At 43.3% G+C, this 25,451-nt stretch overlaps 1 protein-coding gene across 1 annotated transcript in view; it reads left to right on the top strand.

Moving 5' to 3' along the window:
- LOC139559006 (hippocalcin-like protein 1) overlaps positions 1 to 25,397 on the top strand; it is a 93,789-nt gene extending 68,392 nt beyond the window's left edge. The window contains exons 3-5 of the mRNA XM_071374598.1: positions 9,972 to 10,253; positions 20,932 to 21,037; positions 21,575 to 25,397. Coding sequence (XP_071230699.1) covers positions 9,972 to 10,253; positions 20,932 to 21,037; positions 21,575 to 21,672 — 486 coding nt within the window. The 3' untranslated portion in view covers positions 21,673 to 25,397. The remainder of the gene's footprint in view (positions 1 to 9,971; positions 10,254 to 20,931; positions 21,038 to 21,574) is intronic.
- The last annotated feature ends 54 nt before the right edge of the window (positions 25,398 to 25,451 follow it).

Raw genomic sequence — 25,451 nt, forward strand, 5'->3', positions numbered from 1 at the left:
GAGATTAAGCTGAAGGGAGAACCGGCCACCTCTTCCCTCCCTTCCTGTCACGCCCTGACCTTAGAGATCCTTATTATTCTCTATGTTTGGTTAGGTCAGGGTCACGCCCTGACCTTAGAGATCCTTATTATTCTCTATGTTTGGTTAGGTCAGGGTCACGCCCTGACCTTAGAGATCCTTATTATTCTCTATGTTTGGTTAGGTCAGGGTGTGACTCGGGTGGGAAAGTCTATGTTTTCTATTTCTTTGTTTTTGGCCGTGTGTGTTTCCCAATCAGAGGCAGCTGTCTATCGTCGTCTCTGATTGGGGATCATATATGACTTGTCATTTCCCTTTTTGGGTTTTGTGGGATCTTGTTTTCTGTTTCGTGTTTTCTGCCTAACAGAACTGTGCGCTTTTGTTTTCACGTTTGTTATTTTGTTTGAGTGTTTTTTTAAATAAAAGAATAATGAACACTTTCCACACTGCGCTTTGGTCCACTCTTCCTACCACCAACGAGAGCCGTAACAATTCTACTGGCCATAGGAACTTGATAATAAAATGGATGACCTCTGATCCAACGAGACTCTCGAAAACTGCAATATCCTCTGCTTTTCTGAAACATGGCTGACAGACAAGATACTCCCCATGGCTATCCAACTTGATGGATTCTCCATTCACCATGCTGACAGGACAGTGGAGTCGAGGCGGCGGCGGGGGGGGCGGGGGGGGGGGGGGGGGGGTTTGCTTCTTCATCAACAACAACGCGGTAGAAGTGCGTTCACCCGTCTTGGTCAAATGCCAGAGGGACTTTTCAGCTGTTATTGTGACTGCTGTATACGTTCCACCTCAGGACAAATAACAAGCTGGCATTCATCAAACTGTACGAGGCTGTAACCAAGCAGGAAAACTTACATCCAGAAGCTGCTTTTATGATTGCCAGTGATCTTGACCATGTCAGCTCAGGGATTTGATCTCGCAAACTTTCGATTACTGGCCCAACGCTCTAACCACAAGGCTACCTGCCGCCACTTCACTGGGACCGGTCTCCCTGCCATCCAGGACCTCTATATCAGGCTGTGTGAAAGGAAGGCCCAGAAAATTGTTAAAGACTTCATCCACCCAAGCCAAAGACTCTTCTCTCTGCCTCTGCACAGCAAGATGTACCGGTGCATCAAGTCTGACACCAACAGGTTCCTGAACATCTTCCATCTGCATACTGTAACACCAGGAAAAAGAGCACTTGACCAAAGACTCTTCTCTCTGCCTCTGCACAGCAAGATGTACCGGTGCATCAAGTCTGACACCAACAGGCTCCTGAACATCTTCCATCCCCTATACTGTAACACCAGGAAAGAGAGACCACTTGGCGTCTATAATGTAATTACCTTTTTAAATGACATCATGTGTCTACGTGATATTTAACCTCCCTCAGCCTCGTATGGCAGATAAAGTAGAGCTGGGACGATAAACTGACCTAACCAGCCACTTTTATAGCTGGTGTTACGATGAATAACCTACAGGGTCCTACGAGAGAAATGTGAAGTTTGAAATTAAATATGTTTGCTAATATGGATGATTGTTGATGGGACAATTATTATCTACAACAATAGTAGTAGTAGTAGTAGTAGTAGTAGTAGTAGTAGTAGTAGTAGTAGTAGTAGTAGTAGTAGTAACAGTCACTTTAAGTGTTGTAGTAGTAGTAGTAGTAGTAGTAGTATTAGTAACAGTAGTAGTAGTAGTAACAGTAGTAGTAGTAGTAACAGTAGTAGTAGTAGTAGTAGTAAAAGTAGTAGTAACAGTAGTAGTAGTAGTAGTAGTAGTAGTAGTAGTATTAGTAACAGTAGTAGTAGTAGTAACAGTAGTAGTAGTAGTAACAGTAGTAGTAGTAGTAGTAGTAGTAGTAGTAGTAGTAGTAACAGTAGTAGTAGTAGTAACAGTAGTAGTAGTAGTAACAGTAGTAGTAGTAGTAGTAGTAGTAGTAGTAGTAGTAGTAGTAGTAGTAGTAGTAGTATTAGTAACAGTAGTAGTAGTAGTAACAGTAGTAGTAGTAGTAACAGTAGTAGTAGTAGTATTAGTAGTAGTAGTAGTAGTAGTAACAGTAGTAGTAGTAGTAACAGTAGTAGTAGTAGTAACAGTAGTAGTAGTAGTAGTAGTAGTAGTAGTAGTAGTAGTAGTAGTAGTAGTAGTAACAGTCACTGTAAGGGTTGTAGTAGTAGTAGTAGTAGTAGTAGTAGTAGTAGTAGTAACAGTCACTGTAAGTGTTGTAGTAGTAGTAGTAGTAGTAGTAGTATTAGTAACAGTAGTAGTAGTAGTAACAGTAGTAGTAGTAGTAACAGTAGTAGTAGTAGTAGTAGTAAAAGTAGTAGTAACAGTAGTAGTAGTAGTAGTAGTAGTAGTAGTAGTATTAGTAACAGTAGTAGTAGTAGTAGTAGTAGTAGTAGTAGTAACAGTAGTAGTAGTAGTAGTAGTAGTAGTAGTAGTATTAGTAACAGTAGTAGTAGTAGTAACAGTAGTAGTAGTAGTAACAGTAGTAGTAGTAGTAGTAGTAGTAGTAGTAGTAGTAGTAGTAGTAGTAGTAGTAGTAACAGTAGTAGTAGTAGTAACAGTAGTAGTAGTAGTAACAGTAGTAGTAGTAGTAGTAGTAGTATTAGTAACAGTAGTAGTAGTAGTAACAGTAGTAGTAGTAGTAACAGTAGTAGTAGTAGTAGTAGTAGTAGTAGTAGTAGTAGTAGTAGTAGTAGTAGTAGTAACAGTCACTGTAAGGGTTGTAGTAGTAGTAGTAGTAGTAGTAGTAGTAGTAGTAGTATTAGTAACAGTAGTAGTAGTAGTAGTAGTAGTAGTAGTAGTAGTAGTAGTAGTAGTAGTAGTAGTAGTAGTAGTAGTAGTAGTAGTAACAGTAGTAGTAGTAGTAGTAGTAGTAGTAGTAGTAGTAACAGTAGTAGTAGTAGTAACAGTAGTAGTAGTAGTAGTAACAGTAGTAGTAACAGTAGTAGTAACAGTAGTAGTAGTAGTAGTAGTAGTAGTAGTAACAGTCACTGTAAGGGTTGTAGTAGTAGTAGTATTAGTAGTAGTAACAGTAGTAGTAGTAGTAGTAGTAGTAGTAGTAGTAGTAGTAGTAGTAGTAGTAGTAACAGTCACTGTAAGGGTAGTAGTAGTAGGAGTAGTAGTAGTAGTAGTAGTATTAGTAGCAGCAATAGTAGTATTAGTAGTAGTAGTGGCAGTAGCAGTAGTAGTAACAGTAGCAGTAGTAGTAGTAGTAGTAGTAGTAACAGTAGTAGTAGTAACAGTAGTAGTAGAGGTAGTAGTAACAGTAGTAGTAGTAGCAACAGTAGTAGTAGAGGTAGTAGTAACAGTAGTAGTAGTAGCAACAACAGTAGTAGTAGAGGTAGTAGCAACAGTAGTAGTAGAGGTAGTAGCAACAGTAGTAGTAGAGGTAGCAGTAACAGTAGTAGTAGAGGTAGTAGTAGTAGTACCAGTAGTAGTAGCAGTAACAGTAGTAGTAGCAGTAACAGTAGTAGTAGAGGTAGTAGTAGTAGTAACAGTAGTAGCAGTAACAGTAGTAGTAGTAACAGTAGTAGTAGCAGTAACAGTAGTAGTAGCAGTAACCGTAGTAGTAGAGGTAGTAGCAGTAACAGTAGTAGTATAGGTAGTAGTAGTAGTAACAGTAGTAGTATTAGTAGTAATAGTAGCAGTAGTAGTAGCAGTAACAGTAGTAGTATTGGTATTAGTAGTAGTAGTAGTATTAGTAACAGTAGTAGTAGTAGTAACAGTAGTAGTAGTAGTAGTAGTAGTAGTAGTAGTAGTAGTAACAGTAGTAGTAGTAGTAACAGTAGTAGTAGTAGTAACAGTAGTAGTAGTAACAGTAGTAGTAACAGTAGTAGTAGTAGTAGTAGTAGTAGTAGTAGTAGTAGTAGTAGTAGTAACAGTCACTGTAAGGGTTGTAGTAGTAGTAGTATTAGTAGTAGTAACGAGTAGTAGTAGTAGTAGTAGTAGTAGTAGTAGTAGTAGTAACAGTCACTGTAAGGGTAGTAGTAGTAGGAGTAGTAGTAGTAGTAGTAGTATTAGTAGCAGCAATAGTAGTATTAGTAGTAGTAGTGGCAGTAGCAGTAGTAGTAACAGTAGCAGTAGTAGTAGTAGTAGTAGTAACAGTAGTAGTAGTAACAGTAGTAGTAGAGGTAGTAGTAACAGTAGTAGTAGTAGCAACAGTAGTAGTAGAGGTAGTAGTAACAGTAGTAGTAGTAGCAACAACAGTAGTAGTAGAGGTAGTAGCAACAGTAGTAGTAGAGGTAGTAGCAACAGTAGTAGTAGAGGTAGCAGTAACAGTAGTAGTAGAGGTAGTAGTAGTAGTACCAGTAGTAGTAGCAGTAACAGTAGTAGTAGCAGTAACAGTAGTAGTAGAGGTAGTAGTAGTAGTAACAGTAGTAGCAGTAACAGTAGTAGTAGTAACAGTAGTAGTAGCAGTAACAGTAGTAGTAGCAGTAACCGTAGTAGTAGAGGTAGTAGCAGTAACAGTAGTAGTATAGGTAGTAGTAGTAGTAACAGTAGTAGTATTAGTAGTAATAGTAGCAGTAGTAGTAGCAGTAACAGTAGTAGTATTGGTAGTAATAGTAGCAGTAGCAGTAACAGTAGTAATAGTAACAGTAGTAGTAGTAACAGTAGTAGCTGTAACAGTAGTAGTAGAGGTAGTAGTAGTAGTAACAGTAGTAGCAGTAACAGTAGTAGTAGTAACAGTAGTAGTAGCAGTAACAGTAGTAGTAGCAGTAACAGTAGTAGTAGAGGTAGTAGCAGTAACAGTAGTAGTAGAGGTATTAGTAGTAGTAACAGTAGTAGTATTAGTAGTAATAGTAGCAGTAGTAGTAGCAGTAACAGTAGTAGTATTGGTAGTAATAGTAGCAGTAGCAGTAGTAGTAACAGTAGTAATAGAGGTAGTAGTATTGGTAGTAATAGTAGCAGTAGCAGTAGTAATAGTAACAGTAGTAGTAGTAACAGTAGTAGCTGTAACAGTAGTAGTAGAGGTAGTAGTAGTAGTAACAGTAGTAGCAGTAACAGTAGTAGTAGTAACAGTAGTAGCAGCAGTAACAGTAGTAGTAGCAGTAACAGTAGTAGTAGAGGTAGTAGCAGTAACAGTAGTAGTAGAGGTAGTAGTAGTAGTAACAGTAGTAGTATTAGTAGTAATAGTAGCAGTAGTAGTAGCAGTAACAGTAGTAGTAGAGGTAGTAGTATTGGTAGTAATAGTAGCAGTAGCAGTAACAGTAGTAGTAGTAGCAGTATCGTCTATCTGTCTCCTTCCTCCTCCTGGATTAACAGGCTGGGGGTGTCGTCTATCTGTCTCCTTCCTCCTTCCTCCTCCTGGATTAACAGGCTGGGGGTGTCGTCTATCTGTCTCCTTCCTCCTCCTGGATTAACAGGCTGGGGGTATCGTCTATCTGTCTCCTTCCTCCTCCTGGATTAACAGGCTGGGGGTGTCGTCTATCTGTCTCCTTCCTCCTCCCTCCTCCTGGATTAACAGGCCGGGGGTGTCGTCTATCTGTCTCCTTCCTCTTCCTCCTCCTGGATTAACAGGCTGGGGGTGTCGTCTATCTGTCTCCTTCCTCCTCCTGGATTAACAGGCTGGGGGTGTCGTCTATCTGTCTCCTTCCTCTTCCCTCCTCCTGGATCAACAGGCTGGGGGTGTCGTCTATCTGTCTCCTTCCTCCTTCCTCCTCCTGGATTAACAGGCTGGGGGTGTCGTCTATCTGTCTCTTTCCTCTTCCTCCTCCTGGATTAACAGGCTGGGGGTGTCGTCTATCTGTCTCCTTCCTCCTTCCTCCTCCTGGATTAACAGGCTGGGGGTGTCGTCTATCTGTCTCCTTCCTCTTCCCTCCTCCTGGATTAACAGGCTGGGGGTATCGTCTATCTGCCTCCTTCCTCCTTCCTCCTCCTGGATTAACAGGCTGGGGGTATCGTCTATCTGTCTCCTTCCTCTTCCTCCTCCTGGATTAACAGGCTGGGCGTGTCGTCTATCTGTCCCCTTCCTCCTTCCTCCTCCTGGATTAACAGGCTGGGGGTGTCGTCTATCTGTCTCCTTCCTCCTCCCTCCTCCTGGATTAACAGGCTGGGGGTGTCGTCTATCTGTCTCCTTCCTCCTCCTGGATTAACAGGCTGGGGGTGTCGTCTATCTGTCTCCTTCCTCCTCCTGGATTAACAGACTGGGGGTATCGTCTATCTGTCTCCTTCCTCCTTCCTCCTCCTGGATTAACAGGCTGGGGGTGTCGTCTATCTGTCTCCTTCCTCCTTCCTCCTTCCTCCTCCTGGATTAACAGGCTGGGGGTGTCGTCTATCTGTCTCCTTCCTCCTTCCTCCTCCTGGATTAACAGGCTGGGGGTGTCGTCTATCTATCTCCTTCCTCCTCCTGGATTAACAGGCTGGGGGTGTCGTCTATCTGTCTCCTTCCTCCTTCCTGGATTAACAGGCTGGGTGTGCATCCCAAATATCACCCTATACAGTATGTTCTGGTCCCTTTTGGCTCTGGTCTAAAGTAGTACACTATATATGGATAGGGTGCAGCCTGGGACTGTATGGTCTGTATGCTATATCCAGCAGCAGTAGATCAACACGGTGGTGTTTTAACACTGTTGTAATGTTGTCATAGATTAATGCTGGGACATAAACGACTCTGCTTTAACCTTTAACCTGTTCACCTCTCTATTAGGGTTATACTCTCTGCTGGTGTTACATTTACATTTACATTTAAGTCATTTAGCAGACGCTCTTATCCAGAGCGACTTACAAATTGGTGCATTCACCTTATGATATCCAGTGGAACAACCACTTTACAATAGTGCATCTAACTCTTTTAAGGGGGGGGGATTAGAAGGATTACTTTATCCTATCCTAGGTATTCCTTAAAGAGGTGGGGTTTCAGGTGTCTCCGGAAGGTGGTGATTGACTCCGCTGACCTGGCGTCGTGAGGGAGTTTGTTCCACCATTGGGGTGCCAGAGCAGTGAACAGTTTTGACTGGGCTGAGCGGGAACTGTACTTCCTCAGAGGTAGGGAGGCGAGCTGGCCAGAGGTGGATGAACGCAGTGCCCTTGTTTGGGTGTAGGGCCTGATCAGAGCCTGAAGGTACGGAGGTGCCGTTCCCCTCACAGCTCCGTAGGCAAGCACCATGGTCTTGTAGCGGATGCGAGCTTCAACTGGAAGCCAGTGGAGAGAGCGGAGGAGCGGGGTGACGTGAGAGAACTTGGGAAGGTTGAACACCAGACGGGCTGCGGCGTTCTGGATGAGTTGTAGGGGTTTAATGGCACAGGCAGGGAGCCCAGCCAACAGTGAGTTGCAGTAATCCAGACGGGAGATGACAAGTGCCTGGATTAGGACCTGCGCCGCTTCCTGTGTGAGGCAGGGTCGTACTCTGCGAATGTTGTAGAGCATGAACCTACAGGAATGGGTCACCGCCTTGATGTTAGTTGAGAACGACAGGGTGTTGTCCAGGATCACGCCAAGGTTCTTAGCACTCTGGGAGGAGGACACAATGGAGTTGGCAACCGTGATGGCGAGATCATGGAACGGGCAGTCCTTCCCCGGGAGGAAGAGCAGCTCCGTCTTGCCGAGGTTCAGCTTGAGGTGGTGATCCGTCATCCACACTGATATGTCTGCCAGACATGCAGAGATGCGATTCGCCACCTGGTTATCAGAAGGGGGAAAGGAGAAGATTAATTGTGTGTCGTCTGCATAGCAATGATAGGAGAGACCATGTGAGGATATGACAGAGCCAAGTGACTTGGTGTATAGCGAGAATAGGAGAGGGCCTAGAACAGAGCCCTGGGGGACACCAGTGGTGAGAGCACGTGGTGCGGAGACAGATTCTCGCCACGCCACCTGGTAGGAGCGACCTGTCAGGTAGGACGCAATCCAAGCGTGGGCCGCGCCGGAGATGCCCAACTCGGAGAGGGTGGAGAGGAGGATCTGATGGTTCACAGTATCAAAGGCAGCCGATAGGTCTAGAAGGATGAGAGCAGAGGAGAGAGAGTTAGCTTTAGCAGTGCGGAGCGCCTCCGTGACACAGAGAAGAGCAGTCTCAGTTGAATGACTAGTCTTGAATCCTGACTGATTTGGATCAAGAAAGTCATTCTGAGAGAGATAGCAGGAGAGCTTGCCAAGGACGGCACGTTCAAGAGTTTTGGAGAGAAAAGAAAGAAGGGATACTGGTCTGTAGTTGTTGACATCGGAGGGATAGAGTGTAGGTTTTTTCAGAAGGGGTGCAACTCTCGCTCTCTTGAAGACGGAAGGGACATGGCCAGCGGTCAAGGATGAGTTGATGAGCGAGGTGAGGTAAGGGAGAAGGTCTCCGGAAATGGTCTGGAGAAGAGAGGAGGGGATAGGGTCAAGCGGGCAGGTTGTTGGGCGGCCGGCCATCACAAGACGCGAGATTTCATCTGGAGAGAGAGGGGAGAAAGAGGTCAAAGCACAGGGTAGGGCAGTGTGAGCAGAACCAGCGGTGTCGTTTGACTTAGCAAACAAGGATCGGATGTCGTCGACCTTCTTTTCAAAATGGTTGACGAAGTCATCCGCAGAGAGGGAGGAGGAGGGGGGAGGGGGAGGAGGATTCAGGAGGGAGGAGGAGGTGGCAAAGAGCTTCCTAGGGTTAGAGGCAGATGCTTGGAATTTAGAGTGGTAGAAAGTGGCTTTAGCAGCAGAGACAGAAGAGGAGAATGTAGAGAGGAGGGAGTGAAAGGATGCCAGGTCCGCAGGGAGGCGAGTTTTCCTCCATTTCCGCTCGGCTGCCCGGAGCCCTGTTCTGTGAGCTCGCAATGAGTCGTCGAGCCATGGAGCAGGAGGGGAGGACCGTGTTGGCAGTGGATCTAAACAACTTTAGTGTGAAATAACAAAATGGCCAAAGATTATATTGTGATATAGTTATGGTTGTTGAGTCATTATAAAAATAGGTGTGTTTTGTGCTGAATCTCCATGTCTCTTTATCGCCTGGGGTGGTGTAATAAATGTGTCCTATTGTCACATACATTCTCCCAGAAGGACGTAGTGAATGTATTTTGTGTCTTCATTGACATCACTGGGTTTGATCTAAAGCCATGCTCATTATCTATCTAATCTGTTAGCTGTGATAGGATGTTGGTTTGGACTGGGAGGGTTAAAATGGCATGTCATTTCATTTAATGACTGATTTTTTTTCTATGAAATGATTGGGTACATTATCAGTTATCAACATATTGCTTACCGTTAACAAGTACATTGTCATCCCCCAATTGAAAATGTTCAATTTCAATTCAAGGGGTTTTATTGGCACGGTTGCCAAAGCAAGTGAAATAGATAATAAACAAAAGTGAAATTAACAATAACAAATTAACAGTAAACATTACACTCATAAAAGTTCCAAAAGAATACACACATTTCAAATGTCATATTATGTCTATATATAGTGTTGTAATGATATGCAAATAGTTAAAGTACAAAGGTAAAATAAATAAACACAAATATGGGTTGTATTTACAATGGTGTTTGTTCTTCACTGGTTGCCCTTTTCTTGAGGCAACAGGTCACAAATATTGCTACTGTGATGGCACACTGTGGTATTCCACCCAATAGATATGGGAGTTTATCAAAATTGGATTTGTTTTCAAATTATTTGTGGATCTGTGTAATGTGAGGGAAATGTGTATCTCTAATATGGTCAAACATTTGGCAGGAGGTTAGGAAGTGCAGCTCAGTTTCCACCTCATTTTGTGGGCAGTGTGCACATAGCCTGTCTTCTCTTGAGAGCCATGTCTGCCTACGGCGACCTTTCTCAATAGCAAGGCAATGCTCACTGAGTCTGTACATAGTCAAAGCTTTCATACATTTTGGGCCAGTCACAATGGTCAGGTATTCTGCCACTGTATACTCTCTGTTTAGGGCCAAATATAACATCCTCCATCTCTCTCTCTCAGGCTAGAATAGGTCATTCTATGACATACCATATATTGAATATTGTTTCTCCCTCCATCCCCCCTAGGGCTTCCTAAAGGACTGTCCCAGCGGCAACCTGAACGTAGAGGAGTTTAAGAAGATCTACGCCAATTTCTTCCCTTACGGAGATGCCTCCAAGTTCGCCGAGCACGTCTTCCGAACGTTTGACACCAACAGCGACGGAACCATCGACTTCCGGGAGTTCATCATCGCGCTGAGTGTCACGTCACGGGGAAAGCTGGAGCAGAAACTGAAGTGGGCCTTCAGCATGTATGACCTGGATGGGAATGGGTACATCAGCCGTGATGAGATGCTGGAGATCGTCCAGGTGAGACATGGGATTTGTAGTCCTGGTGGAAGTCGTACACGTAAGACATGGGATTTGTAGTCCTGGTGGAGGTCGTACAGGTGAGACATCGGATGTGTAGTCCTGATGGAAGTCCTGAAGGAGGTCATACAGGTGAGACATGGGATTTGTAGTCCTGGTGGAGGTTGTACAGGTGAGACGGTCCACTTCAGTTTCTGCTCCAGCTTGCCCAGCTCGTTATCTGTAGTCAATGCTTCTCATTCAAAAGTGGATGAAGACTTCCTCCTTGTTCCTCTCTAGGTGGCTTCCTAGGTTCCTGTCTTCCGCTGAGTTTTCCCACTGTGCTTCTGCTTCTGCATCTGCATTGCTTGCTCTTTGGGGTTTTAGGCTGGGTATCTGTAAAGCACTTTGGGACAACTGCTGATGTAAAAAGGGATTCATAAAATACATTTGAATTTGATTGATTGATTTAACTAGGCAAGTCAGTTAAGAACAAATTCTTATTTACAATGACGGCCTACCGGGGAACAGTGGGTTCCCCTTGTTCAGGGGCAGAACGACAGGTTTTTACCTTGTCAGCTCAGGGATTCAATCTACCAAAGCTCTAACCACTAGGATACCTGCCACCCCTGAACAGACACACCAATCATGATGAAGGGATGGAGATCCTACAGGACAATAGACACACCAGTTATAATGAGGGGATGGAGATCCTACAGGACAATATACACACCAGTTATAATGAGGGGATGGAGATCCTACAGGACAATAGAGACACCAGTAATAATGAAGGGATGGAGATCCTACAGGACAATAGACACACCAGTTATAATGAGGAGATGGAGATCCTACAGGACAATAGACACACCAGTTATAATGAGGGGAGGGAGATCCTACAGGACAATAGACACACCAGTTATAATGAGGGGATGAGATCCTACAGGACAATAGACACACCAGTTATAATGAGGGGATGGAGATCCTACAGGACAATAGACACACCAGTTATAATGAGGGGATGGAGATCCTACAGGACAATAGACACACCAGTTATAATGAAGGGAGGGAGATCCTACAGGACAATAGACACACCAGTTATAATGAGGGGGTGGAGATCCTACAGGACAATAGACACACCAGTTATAATGAGGGGATGGAGATCCTAGAGGACAATAGACACACCAGTTATAATGAGGGGAGGGAGATCCTACAGGACAATAGACACACCAGTTATAATGAGGGGATGGAGATCCTACAGGACAATAGACCCACCAGTTATAATGAGGGGATGGAGATCCTACAGGACAATAGACACACCAGTTATAATGAGGGGATGGAGATCCTACAGGACAATAGACCCACCAGTTATAATGAGGGGATGGAGATCCTACAGGACAATAGACCCACCAGTTATAATGAGGGGATGGAGAACCTACAGGACAATATACACACCAGTTATAATGAGGGGATGGAGATCCTACAGGAGAACAGAGGAAACTGGGAGACAGTTTTGGTGTGAGCTATATGTAGTTCAATGAAAGAAAGTTGTATTTTACCCTCCAATTTCGAGGCAAACTGGTCATTGTTGTCTTAACCTACAATAGCAGAGGCCTACTGTAGTATAGTGTTAGACCTGTGCTACTAGCTGTTACCCTGAACTACTTACAGTTGAAGTAGGAAGTTTACATACACTTAGGTTGGAGTCATTAAAACAAATTGTTCAACCAATCCACACATTTTAACAAACTATCGTTTTGGCAAGTCGGTTAGGACATCTACTTTGTGCATGACACAAGTAATTCTTCCTAAAATTGTTTACAGACAGATTATTTCACTTATAATTCACTGTATCACAATTCCAGTGGGTCAGAAGTTGACTGTGCCTTTAAACAGCTTGGAAAATTCCAGAAAAGGATTGTCATGGCTTTAGAAGCTTCTGATAGGCTAATTGACATAATTTGAGTCAATTGGAGGTGTACCTGTGGATGTATTTCAAGGCCTACCTTCAAACTCAGTGCCTCTTTGCTTGACATCATGGGAAAATCAAAAGATGTCAGCCAAGACCTCAGAAAAAAAATTGTAGACCTCCACAAGTCTGGTTCATCCTTGGGAGCCATTTTTAAACATATGAATGTACCACATTCATCTGTACAAACAATAGTACGCAAGTGTAAACACCATGGGACCACACAGCCGTAATCAGGAAGGAGACGCATTCTGTCTCCTAGAGATGAACATACTTTGGTGCGAAAAGTGCAAATCAATCCCAGAACAACAGCAAAGGACCTTGTGAGATGCTGGAGGAAACAGGTGCAAAAGTATCTATATTCACAGTAAAACGAGTCCTATATCGACATAAACTGAAAGGCCGCTCAGTAAGGAAGAAGCCACTTCTCCAAAACACCCATAAAAAAGCCAGACTACGGTTTGCAACTGCACATGGGGACAAAGATCATACTTTTTGGAGAAATGTCCTCTGGTCTGATGAAACAAAAATAAAACTGTTTGGCCATAATGACCATCGTTATGTTTGGAGGGAAAAGGAGGAGGCTTGCAAGCCGAAGAACACCGTCCCAACCGTGAAGCACGAGGGTGGCAGCATCATGTTGTAGGGGTGCTTTGCTGCAGCAGGGACTGGTGCACCTCACAAAATAGATGGCATCATGAGGCAGGAAAATTATGGACAAATGGACAATGACCCCAAGCATGCTTCCAAAGTTGTGGCAAAATGGCTTAAGGACAACAAAGTTAAGGTATTGGAGTGGCCATCACAAAGCCCTGACCTCAATCCTATAGAAAATGTGTGGGCAGATCTGAAAAAGCGTGTGCGAGCAAGGAGGCCTACAAACCTGACTCAGTCACATTAGCTCTGTCAGGAGGAATGGGCCAAAATTCCAAAAATTGAAATAAATCATTCTCTCTACTATTATTCTGACATTTCACATTCATAAAATAAAATGGTGATCCTAACTGACCTAAAACAGGGAATTCTTACTAGGATTAAATGTCAGGAATTGTGAAAAACTGAGTTTAAATGTATTTGGCTAAGGTGTATGTAAACTTCCGACTTCAACTGTATTTGAACTTTTATGGTACGAGCATCATCCCTATTCCCTTTTGTTGTGCACTACTTTTGACTTGGGCCCATAGGGAATAGGGTGCCATTTGGGATGATGCCTTAATGTTTTTGGCCTGTGCAGAATAAAGCCTGTACTTCCCAATTTAACTGATCATGAAACTAACCAAGTCTAACTTGATTGGCTGACCTAGCCATGGCCAGATCTGATTTGCTGTATCATGAGCCATATAGGACAATTAAACAGCTAGTCTCATGGAAAAGTAAAAATGTGTTTGTTCAAAAATAGGCATTTTTAAATCATGACCTGAGTTAATCGAGCTGTGTAATTTAGATAACAATGCATGTAGTATTTGGCAAGTTGTCTGTTTTTGGGGAAATTGGAAATATGAATGGTATCAGGATTGGGCAATCAACTCTCTGCCATATGGCCCGATAAGTCGTTTTGTTGTCCCTGTTACTCTGAGAATTACCCATCAAACAGAATCTGGATGTGCTAAAGTAGACCCTTGATAATCATTGAACCTTTGAGAATTTGGACGTCCCATAAACAAATAGACATTTTAAGTCATAAACCATGCAGGCCATGAAACCGTCACCATCTAACGGATGATTTAAAACAGGAGAAACTTGCCAATATTTTAGATTTAGGACACGGTGGTGTTGTACCTCTTCTAATTCCAGTTTAAAGGTCCAGTCTCAACGGATAAAGGATACTTAGATTGACAGACAGAGAAGTGGGAATACCCCCCCCCCCCCCCTAACCCTAACCCTAACCCATACCCCCCCCCCCCCCCCTAACCCTAACCCTAACCCCCCAATGGGGACACTAACCCTAACCCCCACTAACCCTAACCCCCCCCCCCTAACCCTAACCCCCCCCCACTAACCCTAACCCCCCCCTCCCCCCAATGGGGACACTAACCCTAACCCCCCCCTAACCCTAACCCCCCCTAACCCTAACCCCCCCTAACCCTAACCCCCCCTAACCCTAACCCCCCCCTAACCCTAACCCCCCCTAACCCTAACCCCCCCTAACCCTAACCCCCCCTAACCCTAACCCCCCTAACCCTAACCCCCCCCTAACCCTAACCCCCCCTAACCCTAACCCTAACCCCCCCTAACCCTAACCCCCCCTAACCCTAACCCCCCCCTAACCCTAACCCCCCCCTAACCCTAACCCCCCCCTAACCCTAACCCCCCCCTAACCCTAACCCCCCCTAACCCTAACCCCCCCCTAACCCTAACCCCCCCCTCCCAATGGGGACACTCAGGAACAACTAGGGTTACAAAGCTACTGGTATTTTACCAAAGTTAACATAATCTTCAGTAAATTTGCTAATTAACAGAACATCTATGGCAATCTTATCATGCATTTTGGGAATTTATACTTGAATAACTTATAAAATATATATATGTTAATGTATAGTATTCGGGGCAGCAGGTAGCCTAGTGGTTAGAGTGTTGGACTAGTAACTGTAAAGGTTGCTGGATCAAATCCCTGAACTGACAAGGTAAAAATCTGTCATTCTGCCCCTGAACAAGGCAGTTAACCCACTATTCCTAGGCCGTCATTGAAAATAAGAATTTGTTCTTTAACTGGCTTTCCTAGTTAAATAAATAATTGATTTTATCAGTGTCATTGAGTTTTTAATAGATAGACAATACGGTTCAAGAGAAAATAGCCTAATGAATGAAAAAAAGCATTGAATCAACAATGGCATTATTTCACATGAACTCTTTCCCAACTGCAACCATTTTGACACCGAAACATTGACAACAAATACATATTGACACAGTAAAATAAAACACAAAATACTAAGGATATTTCACGCTGAAACCCCCCTAAACACTAATGGTAATCACTAGGTTGATGGTTTATATTTAAGATAATGTTTTACAGCTTTGTCTTTCTATTTTATATAATATTTTTCATATTTCATATATTTTACATGCGATAAGGCCACACGAAGGGCCAGAGATTAATACAGACATCTGTGATCAGCTGAAGTACCCACTAAATGTCCACTAAATCTCTTTGAACTTTACCAACATTCTGGTAGTTTACTGGCAAATTTAGAAAGTTTCCAGTAGTATACCCTTCCTTTGCAGGCATGTTGACAGTGTGCTTGTATTTTAGCTGGCCAGTAAAGAGGTTAGATAGGAATGGCCTTTAATATTTGGTGTCAGTTATTACGTTATTCACCATGTTTAGCCGAAGGAGTGAGTAACAAGAGAGAAAAGAGACAGAGACAGAGAAAGAGACAGACACACAGACAGCGACAGACAGACAGAGAGAGAAAGAGACAGACAGACAGACAGACACACAGACAGCGACAGACAGACAGAGAGAGAAAGAGACAGACAGACAGACAGACACACAGACAGCGACAGACAGACAGAGAGAGAAAGAGACAGACAGACAGACAGACAGACAGAGAAAGAGACAGACAGACAGAGCGACAGACAGACAGACAGAGCGACAGACAGAGCGACAGACAGAGCGACAGACAGATCGACAGACAGAGCGACAGACAGACAGACAGAGCGACAGACAGAGCGACAGACAGACAGACAGACAGACAGACAGACAGACAGACAGACAGACAGACAGACAGACAGACAGACAGACAGACAGACAGACAGCGACAGACAGACACGGGTTCTGTACTGTTCTGAGAGCATGGACGGCTACATGCACTGTGTGCCCCAGGATTAGTGAGTTAAATTTAACCAGGGTTTATCCCTCAGTGTGCAGAATACTGGGATTATCCCCTGGTTATGCTCTGCTGAATGAGAGGAGGAGAGACGGAGGGGAGGAGAGAGGGAGAGGAGAGGAAGGAGACAGGCAGAGGAGAGAAGAGCGTGAGGGAGGAGAGTGTGAGGAGAAGAGGATGAGATAAGAGAGAGGAGAGGCCACACTATTATCACTAAGTGTGGAGGGATGGAGCAATATAGATTTGTGAGAGTTGGATGAGGGGTGATGAAGGGGGTGAAGATAGAGAGGGACAGATAAAGACAGAGGAAGAAGGGAGTTACCCTGTAAACATTATTAGGAAATCCTTGTGAACTGAGTTGTGAAAATAATGAGTGTGTGATTGTGCGTCACAAAAGCTTGGCCTCTCTGTCGCTGCCACACTTCTCTCTGGCATAGACAACAGCAAATGTCTCCCTAACCAATATCACAACATCACATCTGGTCGTTTTCCCAGCAACTGGTTATTGCGTAAAAGATGCAGTCAGATTTGAGAACATCCTTCAACTGAATGTAATAAATGTTGGACTTGAAAATACCTGGAACGAACAACAATGGCCCTTAGCTGTGACATTCATCTTTCAAGAGTCTGGTATTTCAGTTTGCCACTTGTGATAGCATGACATGTCCTTGTTGGACAAAAGAAACTCAACGAAAAACACTCATTTTTTAAAGGTAATATGATATTGCTTCAGGTGCTACGCTGTGGTAACAACATTCAAATTATCCTAGTTATTATTCATGGGTTGCACCCCCCCTGTCACTCGGTAGCATCATGCCATTGTTATGAACGTTCTTAAAGGGGAAGTCAGCAGTTGCTACATGAATGTTTTGATCTATAAATTAATGATATGTACCCATTGATTCTTAAAATATATAACTTATAAAATGTCCCGTTAGAAACCAAAGTATAAGCTTGTTTTGCTTCAGTGTTTGTAAACAAAGTAAACGGAAACAAACACTATCTCGGATGGTCAGTCCTTGCATTCATAGCTCTGTCTACAAATGTGAAAGTGGTTACGTTTGTACAGCACCATCTCCTACATGTGCTAATTAGAATGGATTGATTTACAGTGCCTTGCAAATGTATTCATCCCCCTTGACGTTTTTCATATTTTGTTGCATTACAACCTGTAATTTAAATGGATTTTTATTTGGATTTCATGTAATGGACATACACAAAATAGTCCAAATTGGTGAAGTGAAATGAAAAAAATAACTTGTTTCAAGAAATTCCCCCAACAAAACAAAACGGAGAAGTGGTGCGTGTATATGTATTCACACCCGTTGCTATGAAGCCCCTAAATAAGATCTGGTGCAACCAATTACCTTTAGAAGTCACATAATTAGTTAAATAAAGTCCACCTGTGTGCAATCTAAGTGTCACATTATCTCAGTATATATACACCTGTTCTGAAAGGTCCCAGAGTCTGCAACACCACTAAGCAAGGGGCACCACCAAGCAAGCGGCACCATGAAGACCAAGGAGCTCTCCCTCAGTATATATACACCTGTTCTGAAAGGCCCCAGAGTCTGCAACACCACTAAGCAAGGGGCACCACCAAGCAAGCGGCACCATGAAGACCAAGGAGCTCTCCAAACAGGTCAGGGACAAAGTTATGGAGAAGTACAGATCAGGGTTGGGTTATAAAAAAATATCAATATCTTTGAACATCCCACGGAGCACCATTAAATACTTTATTAAAAAATGGAAAGAATATTGCACCACAACAAACCTGCCAAGCGAGGGCCGCCCACCAAAACTCACGGACCAGGCAAGGAGGGCATTAATCAGAGAGGCTACAAAGAAACCAACGTTAACCCTGAAGGAGCTGCAAAGCTCCACAGCGGAGATTGGAGTATCTGTCCATAGATGACTTTAAGCCGTACACTCCACAGAGCTGGGCTTTATGGAAGAGTGGCCAGAAAAAAAAGCCATTGCTTCAAGAAAAAAATAAGCAAACACATTTGGTGTTCGCCAAAAGGCATGTCGGGGACTCCCCAAACATATGGAAGAAGGTACTCTGGTCAGATGAGACAAATTGAGCTTTTTGGCCATCAAGGAAAACGCTATATATGGCGCAAACCCAACACCTCTCATCACCCTGAGAACCCCATCCCCACAGTGAAGCATGGTGGTGGCAGCATCATGGTGTGGGTATGTTTTTCATCGGCAGGGACTGGGAAACTGGTCAGAATTGAAGGAATGATGGATGGCGCTAAATACAGGGAAATTCTTGAGGGAAACCTGTTTCAGTCTTCCAGAGATTTGAGACTGGGACGGAGGTTCACCTTCCAGCAGGACAATGACACTAAGCATACTGCTAAAACAACACTTGAGTGGTTTAAGGGGAAACATTTAAATGTCTTGGAATGGCCTGGTCAAAGCCCAGACTTCAATCCAATTGAGAATCTGTGGTATGACGTTAAGATTGCTGTACACCAGCGGAACCCATCCAACTTGAAGGAGCTGGAGCAGTTTTGCCTTGACGAATGGGCAAAAATCCCAGTAGCTAGATGTGCCAAGCTTATAGAGAAATACCCCAAGAGACTTGCAGCTGTAATTGCTGCAAAAGGTGGCTCTACAAAGTATTGACTTTGGGGGGAGTGAATAGTTATGTACGCTCAAGTTTTCCGTTTTTTTGTCGTATTTCTTGTTTGTTTCACAATAAAACATATTTTGCATCTTCAAAGTTATAGGCATGTTGTGTAAATCAAATGATACAAACCCCCCAAAAATATTTTTAAATTCCAGGTTGTAAGGCAACAAAATAGGAAAAATGCCAAGGGGGTGAATACTTTCGCAAGCCACTGTATTTACCAAATAAGTGGCGGGTGGCCGCTTTGTTATTGTTTTAACTGCTGATTCCAGGTATAAGAACGCCTCCTAAAGGTGACTGGTGCCAAGTCATTCTGAATGGGGGCTAATGACTGTCTCATCAAAACTACACTATAGTGGCCTGGAAATACGATTACATTGTTAAAGTAGGCAAATAATTTGTTGGAAACAACTTTGCCATCATTAAAGATCATTATGATGTTGTAAAATGTACTTTAGACAGATGGCAATGTGGTCATGTGGTCAAGCGCTAGCAAATTTCATACAAACTAGCTAGCAATGCTAACGTTAGCTTGAAAAGTTCATAACAAATAGCTAGCAGTGCTAACATTAGCTAGCAAAGTTCATAAAAAATTGCTAGCAATGCTAACGTTAGCTAGCAAAGTTCATAAAAATAGCTAACAATGCTAACGTTAGCTAGCAAAGTTCATAACAAATAGCTAGCAATGCTAACGTTAGCTTGAAAAGTTCATAACAAAGAGCTAGCAGTGCAAACATTAGCTAGCAAAGTTCATAAAAAATAGCTAACAATGCTAACGTTAGCTAGCAAAGTTCATAACAAATAGCTAGCAATGCTAACGTTAGCTAGCAAAGCTCATAAAAAATTGCGACCAATTATAAATTTAGTCCTTTCAACCTTGACAAAATATTTTCCTATTAATTATTTGCCTCCTTTTTGAAATCCATCCACATTAATGCACTTTAGAAGAAGTTTTCTATAGCTCACATTAATAAAGCACTAAGCCGAACACCCAGTAGGGCATCAGTCCTAAAACGAACGTTTAAAAACAATATTGTGACGAAAAGTGCAACCCATTATTAGTTACGCTTTTCTGTGTTAGCCTACGGGGCAGGGGAGAGCAACGCCGTAGCTGAATCAGGCGTGTTAGTGCTGGGCTGGACCCATAGGGTCTAGACCCATAGGGCTCTGGTCTAAAGTAGTGCACTATATAGGGAATAGGGCTCTGGTCTAAAGTAGTGTACTATATAGGGAATAGGGCTCTGGTCTAAAGTAGTGCACTATATAGGGAATAGGGCTCTGGTCTAAAGTAGTGTACTATGTAGGGAATAGGGCTCTGGTCTAAAGTAGTGCACTATATAGGGAATAGGGCTCCGGTCTAAAGTAGTGCACTATATAGGGAGTAGGGTGCCATTTGGGACATACTTTACTACACTCAGGGGGTCTTGTGATACGCAGATAGAGGACGGATGAGATCGATACAGAAAGCTTTGCTCTCTTCAGCCTTAAAGCAATGACTCAAGTGGATTTCCCCCTCTGTTATCTGCTGTCACTCCCTCTTCCCTTTAAACCATCCACCCTATCTCTCTGCTCTTACTCTCTATCTCTCTGCTCTTACTCCCTTATATTATGACAGGCCAGGACATAATCTGGAGGTAGATCTATTGTCTCTATTATATTATGACCGACCAGGACATCATCTGCAGATAGATCTACTGTCTCTATTATATTATGACCGACCAGCTAGATCTACTGTCTCTATTATATTATGACCGACCAGGACATAATCTGGAGGTAGATCTACTGTCTCTATTATATTATGACCGACCAGGACATAATCTGGAGGTAGATCTACTGTCTCTATTATATTATGACCGACCAGGACATAATCTGGAGGTAGATCTACTGTCTCTATTATATTATGACCGACCAGGACATAATCTGGAGGTAGATCTACTGTCTCTATTATATTATGACAGGCCAGGACATCATCTGGAGGTAGATCTACTGTCTCTATTATATTATGACAGGCCAGGACATAATCTGGAGGTAGATCTACTGTCTCTATTATATTATGACAGGCCAGGACATCATCTGGAGGTAGACCTACTGTCTGTATTATATTATGACAGACCAGGACATCATCTGCAGATAGATCTACTGTCTATATTTTCTCCTAACAAAATGCCGATTCTCTCTTCAACAGGCAGTTCAAGAAATCCTACAATTCTTTCTTTACATTCTTTCTCTCTCTCTGTCTCTCTCCCTCTCTCTCCCTCTCTCCCTCAGGCCATTTATAAGATGGTGTCGTCTGTGATGAAGATGCCGGAGGATGAGTCCACGCCGGAGAAGAGAACAGACAAGATCTTCAGACAGATGGACCTCAACAACGATGGTGAGAGAGAGGGGAAGGGAGGGAGGAGGGAAGGTAGGGAGAGACAAGAGAAGGGAGGGACAAATGAACGGGGAGGATGGGTTGGGGTCACTGTCAGGTTATAGTTTTGAGCGCGTCTGAACAGTATTTGTATGAGTATTTTAGTTCTTCCCATAGTGAACCTAATGTTTCTCTTTCACTCTCTCTCTATTGTTGTTCTTCCACTTTCTCTTTCTCTTTTCTCTGTGCCCTTTTAATATTCCCCTCCCTGCATCTCTTTTCCTTTATCTCTCTCTCTCTTTCTCTGTCTCTCTCTCTCCCTGTCTCTCTCTCTCTCTCTCTCTCCCTGTCTCTCTCTCCCTGTCTCTCTCTGTTTCTCTCTCTCTCTCCCTGTCTCTCTCTCTGTTTCTCTCTCTCCCTGTCTCTCTCTCTGTTTCTCTCTCTCCCTGTCTCTCTCTCTCTCTCTCTGTGTCTCTCTCTCTCTGTGTGTCTCTCTCTCTCCCTGTCTCTCTCTCTCCCTGTCTCTCTCTCTGTTTCTCTCTCTCTCTACCCCCCCAGGTAAACTGTCCCTGGAGGAGTTCATTAAAGGTGCCAAAAGTGATCCTTCCATCGTGCGGCTACTCCAGTGTGACCCCAGCTCCGCCTCCCAGTTCTAAACCCGCCCACCTGGCCTGCCATGTCCACCCCGGTTGCTATGGAAATGCTCAAATCAGTGCATGATGGTTCTCGTCTCTCATATCTTTTTGTTGTACAAGTTGGAAGAAGAGTTTTAAAATGAGATAAAACTAAAATCATTCTAATTTTATTTAAAAAATATATATATAAACGAAAAGAAGGGACATGCATAGATTATTATTAAGAAGATAAGACAACAACTGAGGATACAAAAAACAAGGCGAAGGCATTTCGTTGTCCGACGTGTTTTCCCGTCTCTCTCCGGATCTGGAAGGTTAGAATTCTGCTGAGCTCCGCTGCCTCACAGCGCCAGGAAGTCCGGCGACCATTTTTTACAAAGTCGGGAATTTGGGGGAAGAGAATTAAGGGAACATTCCATCCTGAGAACCATGCATGGCCCTCTGTGTTCTAATTATTCTGTTCAATAGATTCTGTTTTCTCCTCCAATCAAGGCACAGCTTCTACAATTCTCTTACATGTTTATGTGTGTATAGAGTGCATATATCTATGACGTCATACAAAATGAATAGCCAAGTATATCTGTCTTTTATAACTCTTGTTGCATTCAGAAGGCAGTATTATGTAGCTGAGCTTGCTCTGATCTGATATGGGAATTCCGTAGCGGTTTTCCGTAGAGGGAATATGAGAGTGGGAAGGGAAAGGAGTTGGGAATTTTCCTGCTATATGATCTTTCACTGGGGGAAAAGAAAGCTGTTGAAGATACCATTTTTTATTTTATTATTATTGATTGAGTATTATTATTTTATTACATAATATTGTTTTCCTCATGTTGTTTACTTATATTGATTTGTTTTAATTATTGTGGTTTTTATTTTTGATTTGCCATTGAAGACGATCGTAACCCAATACTGGAGAAGAATCGAAAGAAAGAAAGAAAGATCGAGAGAGAGATATAGAAAGATACTCGGATAATGACGTGTCTTTGGACACCGTCTGTCTTATATCTGTCCAAGATGGAAAGTTGAGATTTCAAAACTCGGCATGGAAGGAAAACTGGGAAAATTTGAACATTTGATTCCATAATGCATTTGAGCATCGAAACCGGTAGCAGCAAATCATATCATTTGAGCCGCCACAAGTGTATGCATGCATGCATGTTTGTGTGTGTATGTCTGAGTGTGTGTGTGTGTGTGTGTGTGTGTGTGTGTGTGTGTGCATGTGTGTACAGTATGCATGTGTACAGTTTGTGTATGTCCAGGCTAACTTAACAGTCTAATCAATAATGTTGTTTATTAACATGTAATATAAGTATTTAAAAGTTATTTATTTAAATACTTTATTACATCACTGAGCAGTAAAGTACAGTCGTCACATTGTCACACACCACACTGCATGGTACACACACAAACACAGAAATTAAGATTTGTAGTTTTTCTCTCTTCAGCTGTACTCTTACTGTCTATCAGACAACGCTTATTGTATAGCCTACCAGACCACTCTTACTATAGCCTACCAGACAACGCTTATTGTAGCCTACCAGACCACTCTTACTGTAATCTACCAGACCACTCTTACTGTAGCCTACCAGCCCACTCTTACTGTAGCCTACCAGACCACTCTTACTGTAGCCTACCAGACCACTCTTACTGTAGCCTACCAGACCACTCTTACTGTAGCCTACCAGACCACTCTTACTATAGCCTACCAGACCACTCTTACTGTAGCCTACCAGACCACTCTTACTGTAGCCTACCAGACCACTCTTACTGTAGCCTACCAGACCACTCTTACTGTAGCCTACCAGACCACTCTTACTGTAGCCTACCAGACCACTCTTACTGTAGCCTACCAGACCACTCTTACTGTAGCCTACCAGACAACGCTTACTGTAATCTACCAGACCACGCTTACTGTAATTTACCAGACCACGCTTAATGTAGCCTACCAGACAACGCTTACTGTAATCTACCAGACCACTCTTACTGTAATCTACCAGACCACACTTACTGTAGTCTACCAGACCACTCTTACTGTAGTCTACCAGACCACGCTTACTGTAATTTACCAGACCACGCTTAATGTAGCCTACCAAACAACGCTTACTGTAATCTACCAGACCACTCTTACTGTAATCTACCAGACCACACTTACTGTAGTCTACCAGACCACTCTTACTGTAGTCTACCAGACCACTCTTACTGTAATCTACCAGACCACTCTTACTGTAATCTACCATACAATGCTTACTGTAATCTACCAGACCACTCTTACTGTAGTCTACCAGACCACACACAGAAGACGCATGTCCCGTCTTTGCGCACTCGTGTGTGTGTATGTGTGTGTGTGTGTGTCCGTGTGTGCCACTTTGAGACAGACCCCTCCCCTCCATCCCTCCTTCCATCCCTCGTCTCCTAGACATAGAGAACACACTAAGGGCTTCATTATCATTCTCAATCCCGATGCGTTTGTGTTATCTTCCTATGTGTACTTAGCCAACAGGCAGTAGGTAGAGGAGTTGTTTTAATAAGACACTGATCACCAAGGATAAGTGTCCCAAATGACACCCTATTCCCTATATAGTGCACTACTTTTGACCAAGTGCCCCATAGGGCTCTGAACGAGTGCACACTTCAGAATGTATACTGCACTGCACCTCTGCTAATGGTCTCCCAGTGTCACTGCCCCCTGGTGGTTGAATGAGGAACAGTTGCTGCTACACTGCTGCTAAATTATTGGACATGTTTTCCAGAAACCTCAGTAGGAAGATTCTCCGATTATCCTGCTGATTCAAGGAATTTTTCCAACCGGGATTTCTGGAGAAATCTGGACATTTTGGAAAAGTTACCAGAATTTTGCAACCCTATTTCATCCCACCTACCCCTCTTCTATACCGTCCCACCTACCCCTCTTCTATACCGTCCTACCTACCCCTCTTCTATACCATCCTACCTACCCTTCTTCTATAGCGTCTTACCTACCCCTCTTCTATACCGTCCTACCTACCCCTCTTCTATACCGTCCTACCTACCCTTCTTCTATAGCGTCCTACCTACCCCTCTTCTATACCGTCCTACCTTCCCCTCTTCTATACCGTCCTACCTTCCCCTCTTCTATACCGTCCTACCTTCCCCTCTTCTATACCGTACTACCTTCCCCTCTTCTATACCGTACTACCTTCCCCTCTTCTATACCGTACTACCTTCCCCTCTTCTATACCGTCCTACCTTCCCCTCTTCTATACCGTCCTACCTACCCCTCTTCTATACCGTCCTACCTTCCCCTCTTCTATACCGTCCTACCTTCCCCTCTTCTATACCGTCCTACCTACCCCTCTTCTATACCGTCCCACCTACCCCTCTTCTATACCGTCCTACCTACCCCTCTTCTATACCGTCCTACCTACCCCTCTTCTATACCGTCCTACCTACCCCTCTTCTATACCGTCCCATCTACCCCTCTTCTATACCGTCCTACCTACCCCTCTTCTATACCGTCCTACCTACCCCTCTTCTATACCGTCCTACCTACCCCTCTTTTATACCGTCCTACCTACCCCTCTTCTATACCGTCCTACCTACCCCTCTTCAATTCTCACTGCCTCTAAAACTGGTACCTTCAGGTGGATCATTAAAAAACCTCCTATTTCTTAATTTTTTTCTGTTGCATGAAAACCTCCAGCAAAGATTGTCATGTTACTTCCTGTTTTGACCCGAATCAATGACAAATATACCTTATGTATTTCAAACATGTGCGTGTCTGTTTTTTTTTCTCCTTTGGGTTCATTTTAAGAATTATGATT

The sequence above is a fragment of the Salvelinus alpinus genome, chromosome 29, assembly GCF_045679555.1.
Source record: "Salvelinus alpinus chromosome 29, SLU_Salpinus.1, whole genome shotgun sequence".
NCBI lineage: Eukaryota > Metazoa > Chordata > Actinopteri > Salmoniformes > Salmonidae > Salvelinus > Salvelinus alpinus.